The 19,691-nt window shown below is 48.7% G+C and overlaps 1 protein-coding gene across 1 annotated transcript in view; it reads right to left on the reverse strand.

The window, feature by feature from the left end:
* Positions 1-18,901, reverse strand: part of Baalc (BAALC binder of MAP3K1 and KLF4) — a 67,462-nt gene extending 48,561 nt beyond the window's left edge. Inside the window, exon 1 of the mRNA XM_055626422.1 lies at positions 18,111-18,901. Within this exon, the coding sequence (XP_055482397.1) occupies positions 18,111-18,270 (160 nt within the window). The 5' untranslated portion in view covers positions 18,271-18,901. The remainder of the gene's footprint in view (positions 1-18,110) is intronic.
* Positions 18,902-19,691: the final 790 nt, after the last annotated feature.

The following is a 19,691-nucleotide window of genomic DNA, read 5'->3' on the forward strand; positions in this document are numbered from 1 at the left end:
GCACAAACTCCATGGAGAGAACTTCCTCCTCCTCTTCTGGCCTCTGCGGGCATTACACTTTTGTGACACACCTCCTTTCACATCCCAACACACACATATACACATAAATAAAATCAAATTAAAAGAATAAATGAAATTTAAAAGAGCTTTTATCCCTTAACATGTACTCATGATGAAGTCACATGACTCTTAGAATTTGCTCCAAAAGTATCGAGTTGGTGAAGGGAGACAGAAGTGGAAATGAGGCCATGTTTGTCCTGTGTTGCTCGTGCTGAGTAATGGGCAAGTGGAGACCTATTAGACATGTCGCCAAATTCACATTCTTGAAATATGCAAGTAAAGTTTAAATCTTTGCAACTTTTTATACAAGCTTGAAATGCTTTTTAAAATGCCTTAGGCTCTGACCAAGGGGGTCTCAGATTGCTTTGAGCAATGATACCCAGATAACATATATCCAGTAATTCATCATCTCTTGGGGGGGGGGGGGTTCATGTTAATGCCACCTTCTCAAATAACTTTGTTACATTTCCTAGGGTTTTCATTTGGCTTTAGATTTCGGACTTTGGGATTTGGAACACCAAGAATAGTCAATGTCTGAATTTCTAATTCATGTTTGAAACAGAAAACGTAAGTCTAAAAAGCAACGGCTTACGTGAGACCTTTGGCTAACAAGTTCAGCAGCTTCTATTTAAGTGTCTTCTTTAGAGCACTCGCCGGGTATTTCCTGAGACCTTACATAACGGCTGGCAGCCCCCTTTTCTGAAAAGAAACACCTGATTCACCACAGTAAGCTCCAGAACAGAGCTTCATTCATCCACTCCCCAGACTCAGAGCCAACCAGACGTGGAATGACTGTCTAAAGACACTGCAGCTCGGCATTTCAGCCGGTGGCCGTCACTGACAACTGGGAAAGGGTGAGCACAGTTCAGAGGGACATGGGGGAGGTGGCTACTCTTCACACCAGCAAGAAGCAGCACCCCACACTCAAAAAGGGCACTGTCTGCATCAGGGCCAGCTAGAAAAACAGCCCAGGTCACAGGAGCTCCCTTGTGCCTCTCTACCAACAGGGGCCTGAACTCAAGGAGCAGAAAGGTCCATCATCCCCAGGACACCAGGGCAGAGACAAGCAGAAGGGTAATGAAATTAATCCCTGGGCACCCCTGCCCTACAGTGGATGATGTCACAAAAATGAAGAGCGTCATGTGAATGACGGTCTCTGAGGTGCATTGTTTAACATCCCAGTGTTATCAGAGGTTATTTGGCAGCCTTCAAAAGCTTCCTTCCATCACTCATGTCTGTGCACACGTTCATTCCAGGACTCGGGAGGCAGAATCAAGTGAATTTCTGTGAGTTTGGAAGACCAGCCATCTTGGTCCACATAGAGAGTTCCAGACCAGCTAGGGCTACTTACAGACACCCTTTCTCAAAAACAGAAAAAATGCAAAAACGTCCTTGAAAGTGAGGAATAAGCTTGTCTCGTTGACTCGTTCCTTGGTTGTTACACAGCACCGAATATTTGGAATTTGCAAAGGAGTTTAGAAGTGTTTTTGAGGACTTGGACTAGTAACAGCAAGTCACCCTCTTTTCTATATTCTGTGCCAGCTTTGGCCTTAAAACCAGCAAGTCCAAAATCTAATAATAGCAGAGGTCTCCCTAGGACAAGAGCAGCCTGGCGGGATGGCTCGGAGGATGCAGAAGCCTGATGACTGAATTCAGCTCTTGGAACCCATATGGAGAGAGCCTGCTCCCAAAAGTTGTCCTCCAACTTCCCCCCCCCCAAACACGGAATAAATAAAAGTTAATTTAAAAATTGGAAATAGAGCTGGAAAGATGGCCCAGCACTAAGAACACTTGCCACTCTATCATGAGAACACGGGTTTGGTGCCCAGCACACCTGCTGGACAGTTCACAGACTCCGCATCTCTAGGTCCATGGGATCCAGTTTCCTCTTTTGGCCTCTGTGGGCACCTACACGCTTGAACATATCACACACATACACAGAAAGAGACAGAAAGAAACAAGAGAGAGAAGAAAAAAATAAATAACATTTTAAAATTTAAAACAAAAGTAGTCATTGGAATACAAACAGGCTCGTTTGTGAATTGTCTGTGGCTGAGAGGGAACTGAAAACCGCGAAGCTGAGAAAGTCCAAAAGAAACCCTATGCAGCCTAAATCCTAGAATATTTACTATCTAGCCTCTGACCTTGACCTCTGGTCTCCATGAGTTTATGGCCAAAAGCAGCAGCAGCAGCCTGTGACTGAGCTGTAGGGTCAGGAAGGGAAGCTCTTTGGGAAAAAGAGCCTCAGTCTAAGAGCTCTCTGGTGAAGGTGAGTGGAGAACCTGCAGCAAAGCTGCTGGAAGACGCTGGAGAGAAGCCTTCAGTGCAGGCTGGCATCTGCCTTCACAGTGTGCAGTGGGGAGTTGCGACACTCTGAGAATAGCATGACATGGATCCCGGCTGTGTCAGAACTTCCCCCAGCAAGAGTGAAAGGCATTGGACCGGGCTGCGAAGGGCCCAGTTCGAAAGCTGTCATAACTATTAGGGAAACAGCGATGAGGAGCTGAGCTGGCAGCCGGATGAAAGCTGCCACGGAGGAGAGACCCCCGGGTTCCACATGAGACAGGCCTGCATGCTTTAGACAGGCCCGACCTCTGCCCCTCCCGTCTGCAGGGTGGAGATGACTGAGGCAGGTAACAACCGTGGGCTGTTTGGCCCTGGAGAGGCGCCCAGCGAATGCAAACGACGCCGATGAGACAATGCCGACATTCATGTGTGCATGCTCACTCATCCCTTATCAGCCCCACCAGCTGATGGGCCTCACTGCTGCACCCTGACTGTCTGGAAAGTGAGTCTGAGAGAAAAATAACAGAACATGGTCTTAGTTCCAGACATGCTGCTGTTCACTGAAGTCCTGAAACCTGCATCCCTCCTCTTAGGAAGGGTGCATAGGCCACCACAGCTTCTTTGTAACCAATGCCATGCCCCGTTGTTATGGCAACCAGTTTTCCTAACAGCCTTGCTATTTTCTACAAACCTTCTGGTTTCCTCATGTGCTAAAGCCCACAAGCTGGGAATTTTTATTTTTTAACTTCCACAGGGAATGCAGTCAGCTCTTGAAATTTGCCAACTGGCTGTCTGAAGCTTCCCTGACAGAAGCCCCCAGGTTGAGCTTTGCCCTACACAAGCTGGGTGTAGCGATATACACCTTAGGAGACAGAGGTAGGTGGAGCTCTGAGTTTGAGGCCAGCCTGGTCTACAGAGTGAGTTCCAGAAAGAGGTGGGAGGGAGAGAGAAAGAGAGAGAGGAGAGAGGAAGAGGGAGAAGGAAAGGAGAGGGGGAGGAGGGGAGAGAGGGGAAAGGGAAGGAGGGAGAGGGAAGGGGAAGGAGGAGGGACAGAGAGAGAGAGAATGTAAACTCCACAAATGTTCCCTCTCATGAGAAACTGTTTCCATGAAGCTGGTACCTCAGTCTCTGGTCCATATTAAACTTGCAAGAAAGTAAAGCAGAAGAGACCCAGCACAGAATTCATTCTACAAGTTAAGGTTAGAATAGCATTGCATTATTTTGAAATTATTGCCAGGAGTGGGGGTGAAGCCCAGCGGTACATGACTTGCCTGGTTTGTATAAGGCCCTGGATTTACACCCTGAAACCTCAAAAAAAAAAAAAAAGTTATGTATTTTAGCATTGACACATGTACCTCAGACTCACGCTTGCTATGTAGCAGAGGATGACCTTGAACTCCTGACCTTCCTGTTTTTTACCTCCAGTGTGTTAGGATGACAGTATGTCCCTCACCTGGTTTTAGGAGGGGTGTGGGTTCAAACCCTGGACTGTGTCCACACTAGGAGAGCACTCTACCAGCTAAGCTATATCTCCAGCCCCTACACAGTATGGTTTTAAAAATGTTTACCTTATATACTCACATGACACATGAAAACATTTTATATGTTATTACAGCAGAATCTTAATACTAACGGCCATGTCGCCTTGGGTCTTGGGGCTGGTCTGTCTCTCTCTCGTCGATTCTTCCTTTCCTCTCTTCCCTTGCTGACTTCTCTCTGACCATGAAAGGTGCAGCCATCTTGCTGGCTTCCCCTTCTTCCGTTCTTCTTTGCCAGAAAAGCCATGAGGCCTTGCAGATGGCATGTTCTCAGCTGGAAGCACTGGTTCCCAACGCTTCTCCTGCTAGGAATACCCGGTACCATTCCTGGCACTGGTAAAAGCTCACTTGGCGCTGGGAACGTGGCTGTCCAGCTAAGGGATACACTCAGAAGAAAACTCCGCTCTGCTCTTCCCTTACTTCCCACTGAAGACAGTGTAGGAGCTGGGAGGTGGCTCAGTGGCTACGCACACTTACTGCTCTGGCAAAGGACAGGAATTTGGTGCCCAGCACTGATGTTGGGTGGCCTGTAACGCTGGCTCCACCTTGAACCTTTGCCTCCGGCCTTTGGGGGTGCCTGCACTCATGTGCACATACCCAGGTGAAGACCCACACACATACACAAAACTTAAAAAATAAAAATATTTGAAAATAAACAAACAAGACAGGTATCTTGTAGCCATGAGATAAAGTCTAAGTGCTAAGGATGACAGAGCAGGAAATGCAAAGGAGCCTGGGAGTCCTTGAGAGCCTTCTCGGACAGTTGCAAGTAAGCACCTCCAGATTCAGCTGCAGGTCCTCTGCTTGCTAAACTGCCTTCTCTTCATGTAACCAGGTACCATTTCTAATGTCACAAAAGAGTGACAAAGGTCTTTTTCATTCAACAGATGCCCACTTTGCTGAGCTCAATGCTACGTGCTCGGGTTCCAATGAGTGAGTCACTGAGGCCTTGACCTCGTGAGATCAGGAAGCAATGAGACAAAGACTAATGCTAGGAAGGAAGTAACCAGTCACTGGGGAAGGCTGGTTTCCCCAGGAAACGACATAAGATGTGAAGAAAGGGGTGGGGCTAGGCATGTAAGGCGAGGTGAAGTGCCCAGAGCAAGCGCATTCTAGCAAATGCCACGGCCTGGTACTGAGGAGCGGCTCAGTGTATGCAAAGACCAAAGAGCCCATATCGCTGGGCCTTCCTGAGTGAGAGATGCTGGAGATGCAGCAGAGAACGTGCTAGGTGAGAGGACCCTGGGAAATGAAGAAAGAAGTTGGGATTCTTATTTTACAGACAGGACAAAAGGAAAGGCCTGGAGAGATGGCTCAGGGTTAAGAACACTGGCTGCACTTCCACAGGATCTGGATTCAATCACAAGCACCCATGTGGAGCCATATGAGGATCTGTGACTTCAGTTCCTGGGGATAGGATGCCCTCTTCTGACCTTCATAGCCATTGATTGCATCTGTGTGTTGTACCGACACTCATACAAATAAATCAAAAAACCAAAAAGAATCTGGGTGCTGTGGCACACACCTGTAATCTCAGCACTTGGGGAGGCAGAGGCAGGTGGATCTCTGTGAGTTCAAGGTCAGCCTAGTCTACCAAGTGAAACCAGGACAGCCAAGGCTACATAGAGAAACCATGTCTTGAAACGAAGGAGGAGAAGAAGAAGAAGAAGAAGAAAAAGAAGAAGAAGAAGAAGAAGAAGAAGAAGAAGAAGAAGAGGAGGAGGAGGAGGAGGAGGAGGAGGAGGAGGAGGAGGGGAGAAGAAGAAAGAAAGAAAGAAAGAAAGAAAGAAAGAAAGAAAGAAAGAAAGAAAGAAAGAAAAGGAAGCAATCAGAAAATATTGGCTAAAAGTAACAAGACTTGACTTCCATTTAAAAGATTATTTAAAAAAATGTGCTACCAGCACAGTCTTTAATACCAGCACTTGGAAGGCAACGGCAGGTAGATCTCTGAGTTCAAGGCCAGCCTGGTTTACGGAATGAATTCCGCCGGAATAGCCAGGACCACCCAGAGAAACCCTGCCTCAAAAAACCAAAAACTCAAGTAAAAAATTATTCTCTGTGCTAGTCTTGGTGGTAGCATACCTGTAACTCCAGCACTTGGGAAGCATGGGGCGAGTCCAAGGGGACTCTGGAATCTGGCCTGCACAGTGGGACCCAGTCTCAAAGAGAGGTAGGAAAGGAAGGGAAGAGGATATTGTTCTCCCTGTGACAAGAAAATTGATGTCAGGGTCTCGGTGGGGGCCGGTTATTGCAGAGGTCCATGTGGGTGGGCTGATGAAGTGGGTGATGAAGTGGGCTCTTTGAGGGCCAGTGGAGCACAGAAAAGACTGTCCCCTAATCAAGCTGCAGACAAGGTCTCCCTCAAGCTGTCACAGCAGCAGCTTTGCCTGTGAACTTAGCCTCCTCCCCTCTACTCAGACTGGAGGAGAGGACAGTAAAATGGTTTAAACTCTGAGGTGGCAAAAAGATGGAATACTAGGGGGACAAGGATCCTCACTCCACAATGAGAGTGCTAGAGACTCAGAGGAACAAAAACTAGAAATCTATTTTTTTAGTTCTGTAGAAGTAGGGGTACGCAGGGTTAGGGAGCTGCTGGGGAGAGGGGAGTGGTCATCCTGGACAAATGGCAAAAATCACCAGCACACAAAACAGCGCTCTACAATCCCTGATTACAAAAAAATAAAATAAAATAAAATAAAATAAAATAAAAAATCTGTGCCCTTTCTTCCCATAGACTGGTGATCTAGAGAATCACAGTCTCTACCACTGGTCTACACAGTCCACACCCAAAATTCCCCACCTTGTGGGGGGTTGAGATGCCCCCTTTTCCTGACACAGGGGTTCAGTCAGGTAACAAACTGTCTAACTTTTGTTCTTTCTCCTCTCCCTCCCCGACCTCAAGCAGGGTTTGTCTGCATAACCCTGGGTGTCCTGGAACTGGTCTGAAGATTAGGCTAGCCTTGAACTCAGAGATCCTCCTGTCTCTGTTTCCCAATTTGCTGGGATTAAAGGCGTGTGCTGCCACCACCCAGCTGGCCTGTCAGGAACTTTTCAACATAAAATAAAATTTAGAAAGTAGCCAGGCAAGCAGGTGCCAGTTTAGCCAGGGAAAACAGGGCCCTCGTGCCTCCTGCTTATCTATGAGTCACTGCCCAGCTCTAAATGTACTGGAAACAGGCCGTAATGATTTATTTCTTACTCGGGTGAGACCATAGCAGAGACTTCACAGCAAGAATTTGACGTCTTTTGGAATTCAGAGAGAGTGCACAGCACTCAGGCCCTAGGAGAGGCTTATCCTAATGGGGAATTAACAGACCGGGGTGAGGCGCAGCTCCCAGTTTAGAGCATGCGCCTGTGCTGCAAGAGACACTGACAGCACCACACACCTGCCTCTCCGGCGGTCCCCGGCAGCTCAGGCCCAGGGATAAAGGAAGCAGAGGAGCTGGGTGACCTAAGACTCGGCATGATAAAGCCAGACAAGGCTGAGAAGGTCAGCAGAGAGGTCCTGGGTGATAGGGTGCGGCCAGAGCAGAGGCTGAGTACCCTCACGGCCGGTTAATTGTCTGGAGGTTCCCATCCCACCAGAGAAGCTGAAGGCCAGGATAGCCGAGACCTCCGTGTACCGATCAAGGTCACACAGCTAATGCCTGCAGTTAAAGTCAGATTTCTTAACTCTATAGCTATACTGTCTTCAAGCAAAGCAGCAAGGGAGATGCCGGGCAAAGAAGGAGAGATGAGAGGACAGGGCCACAGCACATGCTGCCTTGGTGGCATAGAGAGGAAGTGTGGAATGCCTAAGCAGAGAGACCTCAGGGGCTGCCTGTGTGGACCCAGGAGGGTGGCTGCATCAGAGCACAGGGCAGTGGTTCAGAGATGGTAGCTAGGTTCTTGCTTGGATCCCAGCCAAAGGCATCTGGCTAGCAGCACTGACTCAACCTAGCTCACTGTCTACCAAAATGCTGATGCAGACACTAAGAAGACCAAAGCGTCACCATGAAGAAGGCTGACTGAACCCGAGTCTGCGGAAACTTGCACCATTTGTAAAGCAGATGTGGCTTCCAGCTTTGCTTCCTTGCACAAAAGCCTCCTGACCAGGCATGGCATTCCTGCCCTGGAGGACCAGAGCTGGGAATGGATGGAGTTGTATCAGACAGAATAGAGAATGGACAACAAGCCTGACTCCAGATATTTGAGACTCAGACATGGAGCTGGTACCTCCAATTACACCCCACCCAAACACAGAGGCTGTGCTGGCTAGTTTTACATCAACTTGACACAAGCTAAAGTCGTCTGAGAAAAGGAAACCTCAATTAAGAAAATGCTTCCATAACATCAGGCTGTAGGCCACTTTGAAAGTCAATCTAGCGATGTCTCAGAAAATTGGGAATCACTCTACCTCAAGATCCTGCTATACCACTCCTGGGTATCTACCCAAAGGATGCTCCACCGAGGACACTTGCTCAACTATGTTCATAACAGCTTTCTTTGTAATAGCCAGAAACTGGAAACAACCTAGATGTTCCTCAACCAAAGAATGGATAAAGAAAATGTGGTACATTTACACAATGGAATGTTACTTGGCTATTTAAAACAATGACATTATGAAATTTATGGGCAAATTAATGGAACAAGAAAATATCATCCTGAGCGAAGTAACTCAGATCCAGAAAGACAAGCATGGTATGTACTCAATTATAAGTGGATATTAGCCATAATGTAGAGGATGACCATACTACAATCCTCAGACCCAAAGAAATGAAGTAACAAGGACAGTCCTTGATCTCACTGAGGAGTAACCTTATTAAGAGTCCTAACAATGGGAATATAGAGCCTAAACAGGCCATCGCCTGTAACCAGTCAAGATTTCCAGCGGATGGACTGGGACACCAACTCAGCCACAAAACTTCCTACTTACAATCTGTCCTGCATATGAGTTATGCAGGGCTAAGAGTGGCACAGAAATTGGGGAAATGGCCACCAGCCATGAGAGGGAGCGCATCTATGACAGTGCCAGGAGCCAGAGGCTGGATAGCCCAGAGACTCACAAGAGAACCAAACATGAATGGGAAAAAAAAAAAAGCAATGAAATGATTCCCAAAGATATTCTAGATATTGGTGCCTAAGCCAGAGAGGCTTTCCCCAGCAAGTGATGGAAACAGATGCAGAGACCCACAGCCAAACATTAGGTAGAACTGGGAAATCCCACGGAAGAAGGAGCCAGAGTGGTCAAGGGTACCGCAAGAAAACCCACAGAATCAAAAACCTTGAACCCACAGGGCCTGACAGACTGAACCACCGACCACGGAGCCTGCCTGGGACTGACCTAGGCCCTCCACACATATGCTCCGGTTGTGCAGCTTGGTTTTCTTGCCGGACTCCTAACAGTGGGAGCAGGAACTGTCTCTGACTCTGCTGCCTGCCTTTGGGACTCTTTCCCCCTACCGGGTTGCTTGTCCAACATTAATAGAAGAAGTGCCTAGTCTTACTGCAACTTGATATGTGATGTCTGGTTGATATCCAAAGAGGCCGGCCCTTTCCTGAAGAGAAAGGGAAAGGGGGTGGGTTGGGGAAAGGGGCACCAGGAGGAGAGGAGGGAGGAAAAACTGTAGTAGGTATGTAAAACAAATGAGAGAGAGAGAAGAGAGAGAGAGAGAGAGAGAGAGAGAGAGAGAGAGAGCACGCTATAGGCAAACCTATAGATCATTTTCTTAATTAGTGATCAATCAGACCATTGTGGGTGGGGCCATCCCTGGGCTGGTGGTCCTGGGTTCTATAGGAAAGCAGGCTGGGCAAGCTGTGATGAGCAAGCCAGTAAGCAGCACCCCTCCATGGCCTCCTCATCAGCTCCAGCCTCCAGGTTCCTGCCCTGTTTGAGTTCCTGTCCTGACCTCCTTCGATGCCAAATAGCATTGTGGAAGTATAAGCCAAATAAACCCTTTCCCCACCAGGTTGCTTGGTCATAGTGTTTCATTGAAGCAGTAGACAGCCTGACTAAGACAGAGGCCATCATGCTTCCACAGGATAGACTGTACCTCCCAGAGAACAGCTGGGGAAAAATATAATCAGGCAGCATGCCCCTCCTGCACAGCATGCACAAGGTGACATATGCAGGATGCATTTATCACAGGTGTGTTTGCCCTGCATATAATTCGCTGGCACTTAACTACCTTTGCCTCAGAGTGAAAGGAAAAGAAGAAAAGCCCTTTCACTCATCCAAGGCTTTCTTCCCTTGATCTTCCTCCAACAAAATAGATTCTCACTCCCAGCACTTCCACAGTTTAAAGGGAGTGAGTGACATGTGTGTGTGTGTGTGTGTGTGTGTGTGTGTGTGTGTGTGTATTCACCACAGGTGAGTGCAGGTGCTTTAGAGACCAGAGAAGTTAGATCTCCCTGGAGCAGGAATTACAGCCTGAATGGGACCCCTGTGCCCCATTCTCAACAACGAATGCCATCTCTCCAGTCCCACTTTCTTAATTTTAATAAGGAATACATATTTCCTTTCAAATCAGAAAGCAACGTTATTCGTCCCAGAGACGTCCATCTTCAATGGGACCTGGTGATTCTGAAAGCAGTGGACCCTACAGTCCCACTCTGCAGAGATGGGCACACAAGGGCCACCAAGGCACAGGGAGAGACGCGTTCAGGGCCACAGAGCTGCAGGAACCCAGCCTTCAGTCATGTAAATGCTGGTAGGGAGTGCCCATACTGAGGAACTAATTATCTAAAACAAAACAGAACAAATGGGGAGAAAGGAGGGCTGGGGATCCCTGCCGAGGTGTGCCATTTGTGGACATCTATTGTGGACACTGCCCACAGTTTAGAAGCAAGAGAGCTGAGTTCCCATCAGGCTCTTCCACTTCCTGGCTGGGTGACCCTCTTCAGCCTGTTCACCTCACTGAACCTCAGCTTCTTCCTCCTGAGAAACAGTGATGACATGGTTTATAAGCTGGCCCTCATTTGTTTATTTTGTCATGGTTTTTTGAGACAGAATCTCACAGAGCCCATGACAATCTTGAATTTTCTAGGTAGCCAATGACAACTCCTGATCTCCTGATCCTCCTGTCACCACCTCCCAAGTACTGAGGTGACAGCATGGATCTTGTTTTGGTCTGTGCATCGTGCATGCTAAGCAAACACTTCAATAACTGAATCACAGCCCCATCCTCTGTGGGGTTGTTTTGTAGAGTAGTATAAGTAAATTAAAAAAAAAAAAAAAAAAGATTCACACACACACTAGATACTCAATAAGTGCTTCTCAGATCTACCTAGCAGTGGAATAGACACAAGCTTGGGAGAAAACACAGAAATCCTCTTACTGTTCCCAGAGTCCAGTGTCTCTATTCAAAACAAGGTACCACACACCGCCTGGCTCAATCATCGAAAATCCCACCAGAGTTGTCCCTCCTCTGAAGACAAGAAGCCCAGAGTGTGGACAGAGTGTGGACTATGCTGCTTCCAGAGAGCTATGAGAGGGCCTGTGTCCCAGGCTTCCATCCCGGACTCTGGATTCCTGCTGCATCCTGTGGTACTCAGGGCGGCTCTAACACCTTGTCTTGAGGAAGCATCACCCATCTCTTCTTCCACCTCCACACAGAATTCTCTCCATGTGTTTGTATCCAAATGTCCCCCTTTATAAGGACACTGGTCACACTGGATTAGGACCCTCCCTCATGACCTCATTTTGTAAAGATCTTGTCCCCAAGTAGGGTCATATACCTGTGTTTCTAGGTTAGGATTTCAGCATATGAATTGCAAGGGGTGAGTTATTTCATCCATTTGAGCTAAGAATATGCTCAATGGATCTATATTACAGACAGGGGTCAAGATAGCTTTTAGAGGGTCAGAGAAGTTCTGTGGGTGTCATGGCATAAATGGAATTTGTGGTTGAAACCAAAATGTCTGCTGGGGGTAGCTAGATGCTCTGGGTCAGATGCAGAAAGGCACCAGGGAGTTTCAGCCAAGAATAAGGAGTTCCGACAACCAAGTTTGCTAATGAGGTGCACAGATACTAGATGAAAAAGGACCCTGAAGGTATCCATGCATGAGGAGCTTCTGAGAAGAAGCAGCCAGGCATAGGCCCTTGATGGTGGAGAGAACGCCATCCTTTCTCCACCAGGACCTATAAAGTCAGGAGGCGAGTGTGGTCTGCGCTGCACCAAGCAGTGGAATCACCTCAAAGCATAGCTGGTTAAGTCAGAATTATTTTACTGAGTGTCCAGCTGGTACTGCCGGGGTGTCTTGTTTTCTCTGCCAGTTAAGGCATTAAAAGGCACATAGCAGCAGGGGAAACCTCAGACACAGCCGCCAGAATCAGCGTGTAAAGACAGGGGAGAGGAAAGACACATAGCAAGACATGCAGAGAAAAAGACCCTCTACAAGGTGGGCTCAGGAAGCTGGACCCTGTCTCCTTGCTGGGTCTGTTGTTGTTGTTTGTTTTTGGTTTTGTGTTTTAAGATGCTGCCTCCTCCTGAGAGCTGGAGGGGGAAATCTTCCTTCCCCAATTTAGGGCTGGTCAGTTGGAACAAAGACAAAGTCTGATAGGCCCACAAGTTTGGGTACACATGTTCTGGTCTGGCCTTGAACTTGTTGGACAGGTCCACAGGCAGGGTTATGGGGTACCTGAAGAGATATACTCCAGAGAGGCTTAGTTATGGGGTACCTAAATAAGTCAAATGGAGTTTTTATTAACTGCTGGTGAGACTGTCCCAAGCAGATTAGTGGGAGCAGCCTGGTTTTTATGGGCAAAAACTACAGTTGTGACATATTCAGAAAGCCAGCTCTGAATAAGCTCTGAAAAAGCAGCAAGCAAGTGCTGTTGACAGAAGCAGAGAGACAGCAGTTAGATGGTCAGGCAGTTAACCTTATGTCAGAGCCATATTGTACAGGAATTTATGGCTGGTCCAGAGCCCAGCTTTACCCAAGATAATTTTACTACTTAAAGTATTCTTAGGAAAACTTTCATGAGATGGCTGTAGTTCAGTAGCCCACTACAGGGGAACCTCACAGTGGCAGGAAAAGCCTGCCAGGCCTTTGTCTTAAGCTATCAGAGTTTTGTGTTGGGAGGGCAAGGAAGAGGCCAGCCATCTTGAAAGCTCACCATCTTTATTGTCTAGTCATAGCCCCTTTCTCCATCCTTCTGCCTATTGAGAAATCTATCAGCTCTTCATCCCCAGAAAGGGTGGGCAATGCCGTATAGCCTGTGCTGACACTGTGAGCAAGAGCAGCCGTGAAAATGCAGCACTTCCTAAAAATATATAAACAGTTTGGGTTTATTATCATCTGATTCATGGAGTAACGTTTACAAAACAAGCACACAAACAAATCTCTTATAACAAGAAGATTTTGCTGCTGAGATGGTTCAGTGGATAAAGGCATTTGCCATGCAAACCTGAGATTAATCCTGGGAACTCACAGAAAGGGGAAAGGAGAGAAATGGCTGCACGAAGTTGTCCTCTGACATCTGTGGAATGCATGCCCACACCTATCATTCATGCTTTCACATGCACAACAATGAAAAGGAAAATAAAATAAAAGCCATGTGTTGGGCTAGAGAGATGGTTCAATGGTTAAGAGTACTATCTTCCTTTCCAAAGGATCCGGGTTCAATTCCCAGCACCCACATGGCAGCTCCTAACTCTGTAACCCCAATTCCAAGGGATCTGACACCTTCACATTAATGCACATAACATGAAATAAAATAAATTATTTTAAAAAGATGATTTTTTTAAAAGCCATGTTTTTAGCAAAAGGGAATGTTATCTTATTATACAACAACTAAGTAGGCAAGAACCTGAAAAAGATGAGTAGATGGAACTGATGAGGAGAAATAACTTTTTCTCTGGGGTCTACAGGAAAAAAGCAACACATGAACTTTTTAGGTTATTCTTTCAGGAGAGCGCCTCTAGGACCCAGCTCAGCCATGCACTCCTTTACCTAGCCTACCCATCACCCTTGAAGGTGTCAATCATTACTTTAAGACAGAAACACCAGTAGTAACAGGAGTGTAGAAGGAGCTGGGGCTGGGGTGGGTGGTTTCGGGCACAGGAAGACCCAGGTTGGGGGTTCTCCCCAGGACTGCCCCTCTCAGGACATATATCAGGGGAGCCAGGCTCCCTGTCTCCACCTTCCCTCTTGGAAGGGGCCTTGGGAGCAACTCTTCTTCAGGTTCCTTGGCACTTCTGTGGTCTGTATACACAGTCATTCCCTGGGCAGAACGAACTGCCCTTAAAGTTCTCCTGCATGGTGGACCATGGTGCATGGCTTACATAGCTCTGTGCTGAATGTCTACATGAATGAACAGAAGAACTAATAAACATCTTTCTTCAGTCTATAAACATGGGGAAACAAAGGCCTCAAATGTTCTGCTAAAAGTGCTATCAAGGTGAGTGAAAGTCAACAAACTTAAGCAGTAACTGGGAACCACTAAGATGAATTTTTACAACAATAAATGGAAACACCCTAAATGAGGGTTATGAAGCTGAGCGTGTTAATGCAAGATCCCCAGGTTGCGGTGGAATCACTGTTCCATATTACTGAGTGCTATCTATATTCCAGTGACTGTCCCAAGCACTGGGTTTATAGCAGAGAAAGCACAATATTCCCAATATTCCCAATACAACAGGATTTCAATAAAATTAGAAAGAAAGACCTAAGGGTTTTAGTCATGAGCTAATGTGAGTCATCAAGGAAATATGCAAACCAGCCTTCACGAAGTTTACCAATGCCAGCGAAAGGGCAACAGTTCGTATCTCATCCTTGTTGTTCACATTAAGTGAGGTGATTTGCAGAGTGTCAGCTACAGTGCCTGACCTTTCAGAAGCCATCTTCTGAAAGGCCAAACATCTTCACTTTATCTGTCCTCTAGCTTATTTGGGCAAATCATTTGCCCAAACTCCCCAAACTAGCACAATTAATTTAAAACTATAAAGAACTAATTGAGAAAATTTTGAGGTGTTTTACTCTCTAAATAGATTAGACACTTGTAACTTTAAGGTGAGATTGGCAATGACATGGCAATGGGACCAGGTGGGTTGTGGCAACGTCAGACTCTCAGTCTTCTTGGAGAGACCACACACACAATAGAAGAAAAACGAACAAGTCAGTCGAGCAAACCAATTCTATAAGACTCCATCCATGCCAGACTGATTCTGTTTCCTACTTCGGTAGAGTTTGGAAATACAGGCAGACGAAGGAGATCAGCTGCTACAGCCTTCAACTCCGACTACTAACCATGGAATCTAAAACCTGAATCTTGGTTGTTGGAAACAGCCTCCAAAAACAGGAAGCTGAGCCTCAGGGTCAGTTGTGAGGGAGAGGGATGGGGGGGGGGCAGACAAGACACTCAGTTGTGGAACTGGTATAAAAATAAGCCTCCCACCACCCACGGTAAAATTCAGAACTCTTACACAAACGCTGACAGAACACTCGTCATATGACACACACTCAGTCTGGAAGGTGGGAGAAAGCTGAAGTGAGAGTCAAAGGAGCTGTGCTTGAATGGAGCTTCTTGGTGGGCGTGGTTGCAAATTTGGGGTGTGGCAAGCCTATGAAATGCTCAGGCTGGACCACAAGCTTCCGTAGAGCAGAATAATGTCTGGGGAGTGACTTTCTATTTTTCAGCAGAAGCTGTGGGGTCAGAAAGACACTTGGGAGGAGCTCAGGAAACTCATTCAGGTCGGGTTGTCCAGTTGGAAAAACTACAAGGAAGAGAGGAAAGGGAGAATGTACCAAGAGCTGAGGCAACTGAAGGGCGGATTTAGCCCAGCGCCAGCTTAGTGAGAATAAAACCATCAGTTGATTCTCAGCCTTCTAGAGAAAACCTTCATGAAACCTGACATGCCCTGAGCACAGAAGACAGAGACGAGTCAGTCAGTCCTAAGGTTAAGGTTGCCAAGAGAAAGGTAGCTCTGATTTGACGTTCAGCAAGAGGGGCCAGGACCCCAGGAAGAAAGGATTCTTGAGTACTGAGGGACCTGGAGGTAAGTGGGTGAGGGAATTTCCAGATGGGGACAATTCATGGGAGAGTCCCTTTTCCCTGGACTGGTGATCTCCAGGGCCCTCTCCAGCTCTAGCTCCTAGGACAAAGGCATCCTGGCTATTTTACAAGGTGCACTGTCGAGTCCAGGCTCCCCCCCACACACACACATTTGGCTGTCTCCATCAGAAAAGGATGATTAGGTACAGAGACTGGCTTTCTGATTTCATATAGAGCATGGCCATGGAAAGCCAAGGGGTTGTGCTCAGTAGAAAACCTCCCACAGGTACACATAAGGCAGGGAGGCTGGAGGAAGAACAGAATGGGGAATCCTGGCTATGGCCCAGGGTAGCAGAAACCCACAGATTCAAAACTTTCTCAGATGATGCAAGTTGGTTAAAGATGATTATTTCCAGACGTAAAAGCCACGGGAAACAAGCCCTTCTTTTGTCTCCACCCAACACCAGTCACTCCATAGAACTTAGACGCATGCAAAACTCATTCACGCCTGGTCTGCAGAAGTACCCCTCCACTCTGACTGAAATTTCTAGGGAAAATAAAATGATGTCGCCCCTCTAAGACACTGCCCCTGAACTGCACTGAGCCCCTCCTCTGGGTGATACTGCCTTCAGGACCGCCGGCCTGTAAGGCTGCAACCATGTTTGGAAACTGTTCCACCAATGAGTGTGCCTGTCCTGTGCCTCACATGTGGCAGGAACCCAATTTCATGATAAAACACAGCAAGAATAATGAATAAATGTTGGAAAAGACTTGAGGAACATGTGTGTGCTTATTTAGCCAATCTGCAACAACTTTGACACCTGTACAATACACACACACACACACACACACACACACACACACACACACACGCACACACAGAGTGGTACCCCGGCCTTGGACCTTGCAGAGATGCGTGCCACTTTCTTGGGGAAATGCTGTCACGGCTAACGTGGGAACCGTCAGGGGCCTGCCCCGCCCTCCTGTGCTGCGCTTGGCCAGCACACCACTCGGGAACCTGATAGACCCGTCAGTGCGGCAGCACTGGTGTAACAGCTATTACGGTCCCTGGGAGTCAAGCAATTTTAAAATCAACCCAGCGTTACCACAGTTTCCTCGGGCAAGCAGCGGAGGCTATGCCTATCGTCACAGCTCCCGGGAAGTGGGGATGGGAGCCTGGAGAAGGAAGAGTACTCAGCTCAAGGCCAGTCTGAACAATATAGCCAGATTGGTGTCCTTTAAAATAAAAATAAAAAAGCAAGTATTGCTACCAAAGGTATCTGTCTATTCCCAAGATTAGAGTAGTAACAACAGAATGGGATCAGGCAACAGTTAGAACATTAAAAACCTAAACAGTGATCTATGTAACAAGAGGGGAGGTTTGATTGTTTTTCCTTTTGATGTCACCATCACATTTAGGGTCAAAGGTTACTCTAATTCAACTGTATCCACCTCTGCAATGTTTTTGTGAGTGTCTTCTTCAAAATCAAATCCTGACCTGTGACTAAGCCAGAAAGTTCTCTGCGTATCCTTGTCAGGCTGCTGCTGACCGAGGAATGACCGAGGCGAGAACATTTGCAGTCAGTCTTTTATACCCTGCTTCATATAAAGCATCCAGGCACAGTGGGATAGGAGGTAGGTCCTGTCCTGTAACAGAACGGCTTGGAAAGTGAGCTCTGGCCATGCATTGTACTAAGTCAGGCTTTTGAAGGCCGACAGTGGGGCTCATTCCCAGTAGGAGGGATGGAGGAGGAGACAAAAAGACTCCACCTTGACGATTCTGCTCAAGATCCATGTCTATACACCAAAGGTGTGAGGCCAAGTGGCCCGGTGGGTGGAAAATCGCCAGACTGAGCACACAGGTGGCCAGGGGGAAGCTGGACCAAAGCTGGGTAAAGGCCCACCGGGTCAGCTGGGAAACGCGTGGTGAACTGAGGGCTAGGTTTGGGGCGAAGTGGGCTCTCCTCTCGCCCACTCACTCATCCCCAGAGCCAAGGCATAGGCACTGGCAGGCAGAGGCCAAGAAGTGTTGTGTGGCAGGATGCACAGGGCTAGCCCTCCTCTGGAGGGCTGCTCTCCTTGACTGGCTCCGGGGCTTGGGGCTGCCAGCTGGTCAGTCTGCGCGTCCCGCTCTGTCTCTCTGTCTGTCACCCCACCCGCAAGCACGCCGCGGGGTTCCCGGCTGCCCGGGGCTCCCGGCAGCTCCGGCTCGTCGCGGGCAGCCGGGCCTCGAGGGCGTGGGGCTCACTCACCCGCGTGCAGGCCGCCGGCCTCGGGGCCGCTGTCCGCGGCGGCGGCGCTGGGCAGCGCGTCCGAGTCGGTGTAGGTGAGCCAGGTGGACTCGGTCTCCCGGGTCCAGCTCTCGTAGTAGCGCGGCTCGATGGCGTCGGCCCGGCTCCCGCCGCAGCCCATCCTCCCGTGTGGCGGGCGAGCCCGGCGGCCGCTCGGGTTGAGGCTGCGGCTGCGGCTGCGGCTGCGGCTGCGGCTGAGGCTCAGCCCGGGAGACGCAGCTCCGGCCCGCGAAGAGGAGGCGGCAGCAGCGACATTGGTCCCCCAACCACCGAGCCGCGCCAGCCCCAGGCTCCCCGGGAGCCGCCGCCCCTCCTCTTCGCCTCCAAGGCCCTCCTCCTCTCCACTCTTCTTCCCCAGCTCCCCTCTCCCACCGCCTCGCCACCGGTCCCTCCTTCAGGGCTCTGGGGGAGGCTGCACTGCGGGGTAGCAGACAGGGGGTGGGAAGGGGGAAAGGGGTCCCTCCTCCATCTTCAGTCGACCTCCTAGGCTCCCATCCATCCATCCATCCATCATCCGTCCACCCAGGCACCCACCCACTGATCCAGTCATCCCTCTACCCATCCTTCTGTGAAACCATCTTTCCGTTCTGGGTAGGTCTGAAGCTCACAGAAAGCCGTCCAAGTTTCCTGGCCACTTATTCTAAAAGCAATGGATGAACAACACTAGAAAATAGGGGGACAGTGCTGTCACCGCAGGTTGAGCTGGAGTCAGTGCCTACTCAGAGTAGGAAGCAGGGCCCGTGATTTCAGACACCAGGGCCAGCTGCGCCAGCGAGGACTCCGATGCTCCCTGAAGAGTAGTAAAGCAGCATGTTGTGGTGACCGCGGCTCAGACGGAGGAGCCCAGTCTCTGGTGGGGTCCCTGAGGCAGGCGTTCCCAGTCTGTAAGTCAGAAAGGGCATAGACAAGGAGACTCCAGACAAGGCCTGGGCTGGCCTCTCCTTCCCTGCGACCTCCCTTCAGCCTCTGAGGCAAAGGGCATAGGCTACTTGGGATGGGTGGCCCAGCCTGGGGCAGATTTAAGATTCTCCGCCACCTCTGGATTCCTCTCCTGAATAACTGTGGCATAAAGTGAGCCGGGTCTTCATGAGGTCCTGGGCTCAGGCTCCAATACTAAATTGATGATGTTGATGATGATGATGGCAATGAAAGTCCAAAAGAAGCCCCTTTCTGAGAACCAGAAGTCTCCGCATTTGTACCAGGGCCTGTGCCTTCTTCCCTCCAGCAGCAGCAAGCTTTTCTCATGACCAGCTGTTACGGGATGTCAGCACCTGAAGCACGGCCAGAGCAGGAGTACTTTACTTTGAAGATGCTTGAAGAGCTCTAGAAAAGAAAAGAAAGCCCCGGAACTGGGACCTGGTGAGCAAAGGAAACTGTGAGCATGAGAAGGGGTAGAGCAGCCTAGAGCCAGACAAGGGGGAAAGACCAAAGGAAGGAACGTGGGCTTTATTGAAAAACAGTGCAGTGGAGGGGGGAGTTGGATGTGGGGGGCTGGTTGGCATCGGAAGGCTTTAAGTTACGCCTCAGCAGCAGCAGCAGATC

The sequence above is a fragment of the Psammomys obesus genome, unplaced genomic scaffold (assembly GCF_907164565.1).
Source record: "Psammomys obesus unplaced genomic scaffold, mPsaObe1.curated_primary_1811, whole genome shotgun sequence".
NCBI classification, from domain to species: Eukaryota; Metazoa; Chordata; class Mammalia; order Rodentia; family Muridae; genus Psammomys; species Psammomys obesus.